Source organism: Sarcophilus harrisii, chromosome 4 (assembly GCF_902635505.1).
Source record: "Sarcophilus harrisii chromosome 4, mSarHar1.11, whole genome shotgun sequence".
Classification (NCBI taxonomy): Eukaryota; Metazoa; Chordata; class Mammalia; order Dasyuromorphia; family Dasyuridae; genus Sarcophilus; species Sarcophilus harrisii.
In genome coordinates this window covers 394,225,990-394,240,735 of record NC_045429.1, presented here as the reverse complement: position 1 = coordinate 394,240,735, position 14,746 = coordinate 394,225,990, and the positions used below count along the sequence as shown (strand labels likewise).

At 31.1% G+C, this 14,746-nt stretch overlaps 1 protein-coding gene across 1 annotated transcript in view; it reads right to left on the bottom strand.

Annotated features, from left to right (window-relative positions):
- The window catches only part of ABCD3 (ATP binding cassette subfamily D member 3), an 81,945-nt gene that overhangs the window by 26,167 nt on the left and 41,032 nt on the right, over positions 1 to 14,746 (bottom strand). The window contains exons 5-7 of the mRNA XM_031967110.1: positions 10,552 to 10,621; positions 1,847 to 1,944; positions 1,493 to 1,616 (exon numbers count right to left, since the gene is read on the bottom strand). Of these exons, the coding sequence (XP_031822970.1) occupies positions 1,493 to 1,616; positions 1,847 to 1,944; positions 10,552 to 10,621 (292 nt within the window). The remainder of the gene's footprint in view (positions 1 to 1,492; positions 1,617 to 1,846; positions 1,945 to 10,551; positions 10,622 to 14,746) is intronic.

Below are 14,746 nucleotides of genomic sequence, written 5' to 3'. Positions count from 1 at the left end.
TCTTAAGCTGTTGAATATTTTTATCAATGATTTGCCTAAAGGCATAGATGGTATATCTATTAAATCAGCAATTGGTACAAAACTGGTAGGAATAGCTAATGTGTATTAAATGACAGAAGTGGGATTCAAATATATCTTAATAAAATAGGCAGTGGGCTGAATCTAAAATGATGAAATTTAATAAGGACAAATAATCTTATACTTGGGTTCAAAAAATCAACTTCACAAGTACAAGATGAAAGAGGGATGTTAAGATATCGGTTCATCTAAAAAAGACTTCATGATTTTGGTGGACTACAAGCTCAATACAAGTCAAAAGTAAAATGTCAAACCCCCCCAAAAAAACTTAATGGCAAATCTGAAATAAAGAGAGGTACAATATTCAGAAAGAGAGAATGAAGTATATTGCAATATAGCTTAGTCACAAAGGATGTAAATCAGCTGGATGGTACACAGAAATAAGAAACTGGGATGGAGAAATGTCTCAAAATCATGTGATACGATTTTGAAAATTACAACAAAAAACTTTATAGATGTTTAATTTGAGAAGAAATTACATAAGGACAAGATAGCCAACTTTAAGTATTTGAAGGGATGTCACAGGAGAGAAATTTATTCTGCTTTCCCATACATTTTTTAAAAAGTTATGTGACTATATTAGTCTACTAAAAGTTCTTCCCAGAAATAACCCAAGTGGTGACAAATGTTTAAAGAACAAGAACATATGAAGACTGGCAACAATACATATTACATAAGTAAGAATGAATTATTAGAGTATTTGTAACACTAAAGTTTGAAGTCAGCCAGAGAATGTTTTGGGGGAGAACAAATCCTGAGCAGATTTTGGCAAAGAGATGTGGTCCTAACAAGGAAAAAATGGTATAAAGAGAGATTTGGAGAGAAAAGTATAGATAATGACAAGCCAGTTTCAAATTTCTCAGAGAGATAATAGACTAGGACTACATGGAAGATGAGTGAGGATTGGTCATTTATGCTTTGACAAATATAATTTTTATTGTTAAATGAAAGATAGAAAATTAGGCTAAAGCGAAATCTGCTTAAAGAAACTGCTGTGTTAATGAAACTGTGAGGCAATCAAGTCCTAAATTTAGTTGCAGCTACAGGACAAAAAAGTAGGTAAACAGAAGTGAACATAGCTAATATTTATTACTTTATGGATAGCATATAATTTCAAGAACTTCATGACTCAAGCTAGGGGGTAAAAGTACCTTAGATATCTTTACCCAAAAAGAAAAAAAAAACCCACAAACAACCTTCTATGAAAATGCTGTTTTTAAAAATCAAAATGAAAGGACTGAACATTTGTTCAAATTTAATATAAAATTCTTCATACAGTGGTTTTATCTTACTACAAATGTTATATGAAAATATTTAAATCCTACTTTGCTGTTATACAACATTAAATTCTTATTAGAACTATGTAGTTTAACAAAAGAAATTACAAAGTTTAAAATTTATTTCAGAAACTTACCTTACTAAGGTTTGAGTAGAGATCAACTACACTATTACAAAATTTTTCCACATCTTGTGTAAGCAGCTGGTCTGGATTTGCTATTCTGTTATCCAGATTTCCCATTTTATAATATGTGAAAGCTCTGAAACAAGACGACAAACATTTAGCAAAAAACAAAAAAGTGAAAAACTTTATTTTCTCAAACTTGAATATTACCAAAGAAAAACAAAACGCTGGACCTTGAAAAGGCCTTGAGATTATCTAATCCAATCTATTCATTTTGTAGATAAGGAAAACTGAGGCCAAGAAAGGTAAACTAATTTTTAACTAAATTTTAAAAAAAGAAAAAGAGAAAAATAGGTTATCACTTACTGGAGATATTCCTCATAGAGGTATTTAGTGAGTCTTACTCGGAAGCACAGTTTAAGTTCATTTAACCCAAACTTCAAAAAGTTATTCACCAAAGAGATCTAAAACAAAAATATAAGTAATTAGTTTTATTTCATTTCTGATTATTAAAACATAACTAGATCCCTGTAATTTACTCCATCTCCTTTAAACTTTTATAACTGGGCAGTGTTAAGATACCGTTCAAATCAACACAAATCAATTTTCAAACTTGCAAACTATTCAAGAACTTAAATATTTTGAGAGTTGTCTAAAGTTCTTAAATGGTAAATGATTTGCCTATAGTCACATAAACATTATGTGTCAAGAAGTAAATCATGGACCTAGGTCGTTCTCATCTTGAAGTTAGTAGTTTATCTACTATGTCACCCCTCTTCCTCCCACTCTTGTACAAATTAGTGAATGTTTACTCAAGATATAAAGTACAGATAAAATTGTGAAAACAGCCACTGACATAATAACTTTGTTATATTTTGCTTAAGACCTTAACTTCAACATATACTACCAATTATCCAACAGACATCTAGTCCTTTCCTCTCAGTTAAAATTTTGTCTCCTATTAATACTAATAAAATTGACATACAAGTCTGTCAAATGTCCACTGAGGAGTCTCATAAATCATTCCTATATTATGACTTGAAGGGTTTGTGATCTTATCAGTATGGAGAGCTCTCCATACATTTCCATCCAAAGCCACTTATCTATGTTCTTTCAATAATTCTTCCTAGAGATTAACATATTGTGCTAGAGACCTTCCTTTTGTTCACTTAGAATCTAAGAAACAAATGCACCAAAAATAAATAAAAATAAAATAAAATTTTAAAAAAAGAGAAGCCAATAAAGTATTTGGGTTATTTATTTATGATTTTTTTTTTTTTTTTTTTTTTTTTACTGAGACAATTTGGATTAAGTGATTTGCCCAAGATCACAAAGCCAGGAGGTGTTGAGCGTCTGAGGCCAGATTTGAACTCAGGTCCTCCAAACTTCAGGGCTGGTGCTCTATCCACTATACCAACTAGCTCCTCCTATTTATGATGTTTTTATTCCTACTACATTAATATGCCTTTGATCTAAGAAATTACAAAATTTTAGAGCTAGAAGGGACTGAAAAATTCAACCCAATCTCTTGATTATGCAACTTGGGTTGATCCAAATCATGATTACAATCTGTCTCTCCTAACTTTCAGACCAATGTTCTACTAAATTTAATTCAACAGAACACTAAGGCCATGTATAAGGTTTATGGGTAAGGAAATAAATATCACAATCCTCTATACTGTATATAATTCTTATCATGCTGAATTTCCTATATAACTATAAATTTTATACTTTTTTCTGGTAAAATACTGCTTCCTTAGTATTTTCTGAGTAGAAATGACTGACATTAGGGAACACAGAGGGGTTCACACATACTCCAGAACATTGAATACTTCAGTTTTTAAATAAAAAGTATTTAAGGTAAAATAGGAAGGATAAGCTGAAATCAAAATGTGGAAAGCCTTATATATACAGTTAAATGCTTAGCATTGGAAATATTTCTGGAAATAACTGTAATCTAAGAATCTGCAAATCAGAAAAATTTAATGTGGCAGCTATGTGCAGAATCAATTTAAGGATGTAAGGAGTGGAAAGAGCAGGTAAAGATAAGGAAGAAGTACATTCCATGCATGTGAGAAAACCTAAGGAAAACATAATTGTGGCAGAAGGTGGAATACCAAGTTTGGGAGCAGTAAGTAGAATATGACTGGATATATAAAGCCATAAAACTAGACAAGTTTACTAAGAGAAAATAGCATAAAGAAATAAAAGATAAGAGAATCAGGGAATGACTGAATTTATGTCACCAGGGAAGGTAATGGAAAAAGTGAAGAAAATCAAAAAAGCATAAACTAGAAGAAAAGAGAAAAAGAGTCTAAAAAAGTAAGAAATTGATTAATGATAATAGATACTATATAAGTGTCAAAGAGAAAGACTTCTGAGAAAGATCCACTAGGTTGAATTTTGCCTCAGTTTTCTCTCCCAAAGAATGATCTTCAAAATATTATTTTAAAAAAAGAAAGAAAAAAAGAAAAATGAAAAGGAAGGCGAACTCAAGGTTAAGTGAAAAAGAAAAGAAAAACCCTACTAGACCTAAATTAGATCAAGACATTGGGGTACAAAGAAAAAAAAATATCCAAGGGCCCTACTGAAAGAACTTATACATGCTGCTTAACTGAGGTCAGTGATTCTGAGAAACTACAGTGAATGGGTGAAGTGCTCTAAAACTGGAGAAAGACAAATATCAGAATTTCAAAAAAGAGGGAAAGATATAAAATGAAAAGCTATAGAACAGTAAAACTGATATAAATTCCTGGTGAAATTCTAAGAGAAGAAAACAATGTAAAGGCGGGAGGGGACTAGGAGTTCCTTAAATACAAATTATGGAAAAATAATTTCATTTATTAAAAAAAAAAAAAAGGAAATGAAATTAAGTGTTAACTGTGGCTACTTGATGAATGGATGGGACAAAGAATTTAACAGCTTACTTTAGTAACAGTTTAAAGTTTATTTTAAAAAATACTTTACATGTTACCTTAATTACTTCAACAATTAGATGTGGGGAATAATGTAGGTATACAAGAGAGGATAAATAATTTGTTCAAGGCCATAAAGTTACTAAATACCACATAGATTTGAAAACAAATTTTTGAGCTTTATATTCAGCACTCTTTCCACTATATTTTACTTATTTCAGCCAAAATAAGATGACAGTCTCACATAATACCACTGACAACAAAATGAAGAGATGCACATTGACCAATACTTCAATTATGCAGATTCTGGAAAGATAGCCTATTACATACTTTGCAGATCTTATATATATATATATATATATATATACACACACACACACACACACACACACACACACACACCCCCCAAAATAGTGCCTCAAAAAAGCTTGGAATGGATAAAAATAAGCAAAAGATGGAGGTACCAGAGAAGCTCCAAAGATCCAAAGACAGATAACAGGATAGAAATTTGGCCTACAGCAAGTGAAAACATCCCTGGGCTAAACCCCTGTAAGTAAGAAGCAAGCCTTGGGGTTATGTGAGTTGGGAGACAGTCTCTGTCTAAGTCACAAGGATTTTCACCTCCCAGACAGTGTAGGGAATCTGAGTCTGAAAAAATTATGGGAACCTTTACTGATAAGCATCAAGTCCAGTATCTGTGCAGCTGAGATGTGGACTAGATGAAAAGGAAATAGCACATATATGGTGAATGCAGAAGCAGTGGACCAGGAGTTGCTGTTGATTGTGGGTACTTACAGGAGGGCAAAGTTCTTGGTTTGGGGTTCCAGGACAGAGGGAAGGACTGAAGGGAGTACATGAGAGTAGATATACCATCCTCCACACCCAGGTGAATACAACAGCTGCTATAAATGATAATTTTTAATAAATGAGCAGGCAAAGTAGAAAGAACATTCTCATAGAAAGTTACTACGGGAATAGAGAAGATCTGGTTTCATCTTCAGAGGAGAATAATAAAGCAAAAAAAAAAAAAAAAAGTCTCTCCTATCCCAAAGAGTAACATCAAATGGTCCCCTGCCCAAAAAGAATTCAGAGAATTCAAAATACTTTAAAAATCAAATGAGATTAAGGAAAAATGGGTAAAAATAATTCAAGAAAAATAAAAAAGATTATGAAAAGTCAACCAACTAGAAAAGATCAAGAATTTTAGGGAAGAAAAGGACCCTTTGAAAATGAGAATTTGGCAAGGGGGAAGCCAGCAAAGTTTTAAGAGACTAAGAAATAATAAAACAAAATATAAAGAATGAACTGAAGAGAATGTGAAATATTTTGTAAGAACAACAACTGATTTGGAGAGCAGATCAAGAAAAAATATAAGAAAATTCAGACTATGTGAAAGCTATGATCAAAAAAGAAACATAATATAATACAAGAAATATTTTTTTAAACTGTCCTTAAGTGTCAGAAGAAGGGAAAAAAGAAATAGAAAAAAAACCCATGGATCATCAGAAAGAAATCATAATGAAAAAAAACCTATCGGAATATCACAGCCAATTTCTGACACACACACCCCCAAGTCAAAGAGAAAATATTATGAATAACAAGGAAAAAAATACAATTGAACCATAATTAGAATTAAACAAGACCTATAATCACAGCTACATTAGAAGACCACAGGTCTTCTCAGAGCAAAAGACTAGGGTTGAGGCCAAAAATATTATACCCAGTAAAATTAAATATAATCTTGAATGGAAAAATGAACATTCAATGAATTGCCAGACTTTAAGAATTTTATTGCAAAAAGACTGATATCAAAGACTAATTACAAGGGACTCAATAAGGACAAACTTTTTTAATATGTGAAAATGTAAACCATATGCCTAAGAATGACATCCAGTGATTGGATAGTTTAAAAGAAGGGGGAGAGCTGAGTATGATGTAATTCAAAAAAAGCAAAACCATGTAGGAAAAAACAAAAAAGTAATTATATAAATGAGGTATGAGAAGAACTGACAGAGGAATTTGATGGGAGAGGCCTGGTAGTTCTGGGACTGGGTTAAAGAGAGAACAATAAATACATACATATCTAGAAGGGTATAAAACTTCTAAATTCAGAAAGAAATAAGAGAGTAAGGAAATAAGAAGGAAGAAGAGGGTAAGGAAAGAAGCAAGGGGAAAGGATGGGAAAAGAAGATAAGAGAGGGATTCTTGGTGGGGGAGCAGGTAGATTACGTAAAAGGAGCACAAGGTAGAAGCAAAGCAGAAAATTCAGGAGGGACAGAAACTAACACATACACACAGACATAAAACAAAGGGCAAGGCTAGAATTTATTATGTAAAAAATGCAAAAGTAGCAATCACGTTCTCAAGCAAAGGTAAAGGTAATACAGATTTAATCAAAAGAGAAAAATAGGTAAACTATATGTCAGCTATATTAATACTGTTTTAGACTATTTAAAATAAGATAATATAAAATTGGAATATTATTGTGGTATAAGAAATGATGAATTGGTGGAGTTAAAAGAAATACTGAAAGACAGGCTTATGAAGAAAGATGTTATCCACCTTCTGAGAAACAGAGGACACACACACACACACACACACACACACATACATATATATAAAAGAACAAATGTATATATGTGCATATGTAATTATAGACATCTAAGTAAATGTATATATATATGAATACACACACACACACACATATCATCTGTGCTCAATTGTAGCCTTCTTGGGAGAGGGAGAAGAGAGAAAAAAGGAATAAAGTAAAAAGTACACAACAGAAAAAAAAAGATAAATTACAAGGAAGCAAAGAAAATATGGAAAGTATTGAACATTATGTGTAAAATTTTTATATAGCCTTTTTTGAAATGAAAACTTATTGCTGTGTATTTTGAATCCTCTATTATATTCTGCTGTGGAAATGGTAATTTTTTTCCTTTTTTATTTTCCATTTAAGTTTAAAGGGAAAAAAAAAAAAACAACATTAAATGACAAGTCTTAATCGTATTATTATACTGTAGTTTTTTTTTTTTTAATTTTGTTCTACTCAATATTTTTGCAAAAATACTATTCAGATAAATTTTGGATATCATGAATGTGTGTTTTCCCTACTCCACTTTAAACTGCAATTCCTTCAATGCTTTTGCATCATTATTTTTATTCTTATATTTCTATAAATGCCCTCAATAGGACCAATCCAATAAACTAAAGACATTCTACCGTTTCTTTTAACATTTTATCCAATATAGTTTATTCAATATAGCTTTTTTGGACTTTGCCCATCTGATCTCTCTTAAACACATGACTTTAACTAGTGCATCCCTTTTCTGCTAACATATGTCCTTGATATTTACTCTATGCCACTTCTTGAATGCAAGTCATTACTACTAATATGCTGTAGCTTATATCTTCATGTATTTCCATTTGCCCTTTAGCTTACTTATAAATTTGATTATGGGATCAGTGTTCTATTTCAGAGACATAAACTCATCATGAAAATATCAATGTTGAAACGAACCCATTTGGGAACAGTGAAAATTCTAAATAATTTCAGTTAAAACTCCACTTCCAACCTAATTCCTGGCTCAACTTTTGCATCTTCAATCATTCAAGATAAACACTTTTAAGGGAATAAAAAATAAGCAGCTCATCTAGGCATCACATCATATAGTTTGGGCTTTTGTGTTTGGTTAAATTGATTACTGTCTAATGACCAAATTGTTTCTGAGGATATTCTGTGGTACTTTTGGGATAATTACATACAAATAATACGATGATGTCTGTGAAAACAAACATTAAGAAAAAATCAATTTTAGTAGGACATCCTTGTGTTTAGAATCTATAAAGGTCATAAAAATAGAATGATAGATTCAGAGCAGTCCTCAAACTCAGGTCCTCCAACTCTGAATCTAATATTTCTAATACCAGAATAATACTTCACTAAATTTCTTAAGAAATCAATGACATTTTATTTGCTACCTTCCTGACAAAGTCAGCACGGTAGAAAGAGTCACAGTGGATCTCTTCAATACCTCCAAAATGCAATATATATCAGTGACTCAAAATTTGTAAAAAGCTAACAAGACAAGTATCAGGTTGGACAAACTGCTTAAAGCAGCAAAATGTAAAGGACTATAGACTAGACTATAGAGGACATGAAAGAAAAATTTCACATTATTTTCTCACATAAAAAGGCTGTGAATTTAAGGACATAGGAGTCATGAAAATCATGTATGGCAGTATAACCAGAGGGCATTAATTTTTTATAATAAAATTTTATTGACTCCTTTGTTTCTTACATCAGAAGAATCTTTCCCACTGTGTATCCCCTTCCCTTTCCCCACTATCCCATACAATAAACATTTTTTTAAAGACAAATAGATGAGGAAAAAAACCCCAACAAAACTGATCAATATTTGGAAAATTTCTGAAAATATCTAAAATCCATATCCATGAACTTCCCACTTCTCCAAAGGAGGATGTATTTTTTTCACTTCTCTTCTTTAGAGCCATGCTTGCTCTATATTAATTTTGCAACATCCATTTTCAATAATTTTGTGATTGTTATTCTTTCCATTTATATTGTTGCAGTCACAATATACACCGATTTCTTGCTTCTGCTTTATTATACATCAGTTCATGTAGGTTTTCCCATGTTTCTTTTTATCATATTTGTCCTTTTTTACATCATAGTTATGTTGCATTGCATTGATGTACCACAATTTGTTTCGCAATTCTGCAGTCTACAGATATCTATGCTGCTACCACACACAAAAAAAGCTACCTATAATTATTTTGGTGTATCTAGAGGTATTCTTCTTATTCAGATGCTTTTTGTAGTATCTGTCTATTAAGAGAACTTCTGAGTCAAAGTCTATAAACATTTTAATAATTTCATTTGCAAAATATTTGTAATCCATAGGTCAAGTAACAATGCACTAGTGTGCCTATCTTCAGAGAACATGCAAAAGATGATCCTCCTCCTCAGATTTGTATTCAACATTTACTAAACACCATGCTAAATACTGAGGGATACACAAAAATAAGAGAGGCCTGGATTTAAAGGAATTTATGATGTTGCATAAAACATATATGGGAAATGCAAGTAACTGAAATAAAATAGTAAATAAATTCATATAAAAATGATGTCCAAAAAGAGAAAGATAATTTCTGGGTAGGGGATAAAGAAAAATGTCCCAGAGAAGGCAGCATTTAAGTTGTATATAAAAATATAGGTATAATATTAACAGATGAAGATGGAGAACAAAATATAATTCTACATATCCAGTTTTATTTTCATACTTATTTTCAGTACAAATTATGAGAAGTGGTTCAAAGAAAAGATACAGAGAAAGAGGTGGAAAAAGTAGACAGCACATAGCAAAATACGTCTCATAATGTCCCCACATTTCTCTTGCCAGAGTAAGCTGGCTACAATGCTATCATATTAATGCAATGTGAACCACAGTAAAATATTGAAATGTTTTTCCAGTAACCAAGAAAGAAGACACAAAATTCTATATAATATTTCTAGTGTACCTATCAGCATCTCTGACACAAGAGAAAAATCTGATATAATTTAAATTGAATTCCTCAAGGAAAAGCTCAATATCTCACTGAAACTTAACTCAAGTTCATGTACACTAGGTTCATTTCTTATTTCATCAGTCCACTAAAGTAAAATTCCATGTATCAGGTTATCTTATTATTAGAGTACACTTGTATGTGCCTTTAAGATCTCCTTAAGAAAATTCTGTTTTCTACCATAAAATGTCTCAAATAAAGGTATAAATTTTAAAGATCAGTTTTCTGGCTGACCCTTCCCCCTGAGATTAATAATGTCCATACTTCAACTTTTAAAATAACGGTCTAAAAAATTATTCTTTTTCCATTTACTTTTCAATACCTACCAATTTTTACTAAATCTAGGTTTCTTACAATTTAAAACTCTACTATAAAATGGGTATTTTATAGTGAGTTTTTCCTTTTACCCTCAGTTGAATGTTAAAATTTTCCTTGCTAATACAACAGATGATTGTAATTTTTTTGAGATGAAAATTCAGGCCATAAGTCTGAATAGATTTGAAAAGTTCTATTTATAATACATCATTTAAAAATATATACACAAATCTCATTTTTTTTAAGTACACTTACGAGAGGCATGGCAGCGATGAAGTTGAACAAATACCGCTTGAAATCTTTTCTGCTGCGACCAATGATACCACTGCAAACCACCACATGCACAGTGTTAGTTGCAAATGAAGCAAATCATCATAGTAAGCAGTCTCTGTACATTGCTTAATTTACTTTGAGGAATTTTAAATTATTCAAAGAATCCACAAGTTAAAGAGATGTGAAAACATTTTCTTTAGGGGGAAAAAAAAAATCTGGTCACAATTTTTATCATTTTATTCGAACAATTGACAAAATTCTTCACCTGAGGGGGAAGGTGGAAAAACAACTATAACAATAACAATAAAAGTAGCTAACACTTATATATGTTTTAAGGTTTTCAAAGCTTTAGAAATATCATCTCATTTGATCTTTACAACAATCCTGTAAAGTAAGTGCTATTATTATCCCCATTTTACAGATGAGGACACTGAAGCAGAGATTAAGTAATTTGTCCAGGATTTGAACTCAGGTATCCCTAACGCTAAATTCCCAACATTAAGTTCCCAACCTCTATTAGAGACTGTACAGAAGGAAATTAGTGTTACTCTACTTTATAAAACATTCAGAGAGGAAAAAAATATATATCAAATTATAAACCATGGGATTAGGTTACTAAAGGAAAACACAGAACTGTTTCTATGGAGATTTTTTTAGAAACATGAATGAAAACTACCTATATGAAAGATAGTAAAGTGAATTTAAGATGAAGTACCAGTATAAGATCCCTTCTACTTTTCTAAGTCAAAGAAGTGATAGAATTTTAGAATTAAAAAATTCATTTATTGTGGTACATAAGAAGATTATTAGCCAAGAATAAAGTATAATTTATATCTTACAAATTGTTATGTATTTTAAAGAAAAATTATATTTAATGGATTCCTTTGAAATCAAAAACTATAAAACTCTCAAAGCCTTTGTGAAAACAAAGTAACCAGAAAAAATTATAGTGCCAAGAAGATTAACAGGAATCCTTAATTTAAAAATGTTTATCATCTGGAATCACCTAGACATTTTACCAGAAGGTAAATCTTTGGGACTATGTTGTTAAAGTTAAAGTTGTTTAAGTTTAACAACTTAAAGACTAAATTGTAAAATAACTCCTCAAATAGTAAAATGCAAAAATACAAATACATTGACTGTGATGAAAGCCATAAGTAAGAATACAATGTTATTTACATTAATAAAAAACATTAGGAAGATGAAACACTGAAAATAACAAAAAGCTTAACAATTTTGGCTGGAATTTATGTAAAGCAAAGTGTCTTAGTGATGCTCAAGCGGTGAAACACACATTATTATAAAATATAATAAATGCATGCTTTTTTTTTTTTAAGCAATGGTTTACCATTGGAGTGGCAGCTATAAACTTTACAAAGTGTTTCTTGAATAATATCTTATTTCTGCTTATAATTCCACTGCAAAAGAAAAAATAATTGCTTTAATTTAAAAAAAATACTGCAGGTATCCTAATAACCATTTTAAAAAGTATTAGTTCACTTCATAATAATGCCAAACTCTTTCAATATGTTACTGGTAAACTTTTGTTTTCCTCTTTTTTATTTATTGCAAAAATTTTTCTGAAAGGAGGAAGAATGCAAAATATAGGTAATGAAAAAAACAAATTATGTCAACAAAAATTAATTTTAAAACAAGTTACTAGTTTCTTTTAAAAATTAATTTTAAAACAAGTTTACCAGTTTTTAAAATGTTCCATAAAGTTAGTAGTAGAGAATGCATTTTTCTGTAGTTTGAAAAGAATAAAAATGTATTTCTTTGAAAATCATCCTTCCTAAATTACCTATAAGGCAAGAGTATTAGTAATGCTATATAGAATGTATAGAAAGATGTATAGATGTACATCTATAGATGTATAGAAAATGACATTAAAACAAGGTATAACAAGAACTATGTCAAGTTCCTTTTAGAATTCTTTTTGGCATTTATAACTAGAACAAAGTAATTTTCTTTGAGAGAGGGAAAAAAAAATAACTAAAAGCATTTGTACTACTGTTTAAAATAACAGGTAACCTTAACTTCCCAGTTCTATTCCCCAAAGAATTTGCTGCTCAATATTCTAAATGTTTAAGTTTTTAAAATTTGTAATGTTTAATGAAACCAAAGTAGTTATGATAGCTATGGTTAAAAAAAAAAGCTGGATTCAAAATGACAATTATAAAAATTCAGAGAATATTTGAAGTGTTATTAAATGCTTAAAAAAAAAAACAACTCATCTGAAAAAGCAAGAAAAGTTGACATCTTATGTCTACAACTAGGGTTCCCAGTAACTTTTTTGTTGATCTCTAAGCCTGACCTAGTTTATCTGCAAGTCAGTAACTGATACCCTATTTCCAATTAGTACAATTGGCAGAGCAGTACCTGTTACTGTAGCTCACACTAAGAACATAATTCACAAATACTATATTTTTACAGGCTTACTACCACAAAAATGTAAGAAAATGAAACTTGGAAGACACTTAAAGAAAAACTTTATGACAAATATAAATAACTATTACTTCCTGAGAATCTTGGCAACTCCAATATATTCTGTATGCAAATGTATGTAAATAGAAGCCTCATCCTCTAGCATATAGGTGGAAGAGGTTAACTAGGAATCATGAGTCCTAATTTCTAGTACCATATCTATTACTAACAAACTATGTAACCTTTGCCAAATGATTTCATTAACTCTCAGTGCCTTAGTTTCCTTATTTGTAAAAATGAAGGGGCTAAATTAGATTACTTTTTAAGGTTATTCTAACTTCAAAACTGTATGAAGGGTAAGAAGTAGCTAAGGGGAAAGAAGTAGAAAGCAAATAAAGCTAGGATTAAATCTGAAGACACATCTTAATTATTTTAGAAGAAAGTATACACTATATATTTAACAAATAGAAAGAAAAGGGCAATCAACTGAAGGGCAAAAAAATTAACAAGATATAATTCAATTTAAGCAAGACAAATATGATTTAGGATATCTAAAGGATGTGAATATGACTAATTATATAGCAAAGCTGGAGAGGGACAGGGAATAGTGGTAGAACAGGGTGACAACCTAAGGTACCAATGCAAAGCTGGCAAGTACCAAAAAAACTCTCTTGGTTTTATATAACCTAGGATAAAAGTACCTCTGCAAAGTAATACCTGTAATTGTGTATGCACACCAATGTGCAAGAAAACAACCTGTGTACCTATGAACTTTGAGGAATAAAATTAGGCTAAAATATTTGCACCAAGGTCTTGGCCATTTCTGGTACAAGTATCCTAAATTTATCCTAAAAGATAAATATTCTTCTACCCTCACCTTCTAATATAAGATCTATTAATAACAAGCTATGTAACCTTTGCCAAATAACTTAATTAGATCTTTCTTCATCGGAAAAATAATCTCCAAATATAAGCAATAGCTACAATAGACCAGTTTTCAATTCATCCCCTCTATAAAGCTGGAGGGCAGGGGGGAGGAGAAGAGGGGGAACACCAGTAGTTAGGAAGAAACACTTACAAAAGTTTTGTTTAATCATTTTTTCTTCCCCATAGTTTACCTTTCAAGACTACATCAGATTTATTTTAAGATCCAGGCTTATGGATAGAAAAATTGCAGGAGTCTCCCTGACCATCAGCACTCAACCAAAGAAAGGAATTTTTTAAAAAGTCTGCTTCTTGATGTCTGTGATTCCTTGGAAAGTTGACAAAATATCCTCAACACTAATGGAAATAAAATTTAAATTCAAATTCCTACTTAAGCTAACAAAAAAATTTGATTTACATAAAAAATTGTAAATCAAACAAGTAAAAAAAATCATAAACCCTTATTTTAATTTTGAATTTTGATAAAATAGAAGTGTGAGGTCGTGATCCACAGTTGAAGAAGCTTTGCCCCAGTTCACACTCCCTTTTACAGGCCACATATCACAAGTGTAGAGCTACAAATTTCCTCACAGGTGATCTGGTCTGATTCTTTGATTCTGCAGAAGTAACTGAGAGTAAGTAACTTGATCAAGGTCATATAGATTACATAGCAGAGGCAAATTGTGAACTTGGGTCTTCTTGACTCCAAATGAAGCATTCCTTTCACTGCACCAGGTTGCCTCAGCAGGACACAGACTTCCAAAAGTTAAAGGATTTATCCCAGGACACATATTTACTAAGCAGTAGAGCTAGGGCTTGGAATTAAATA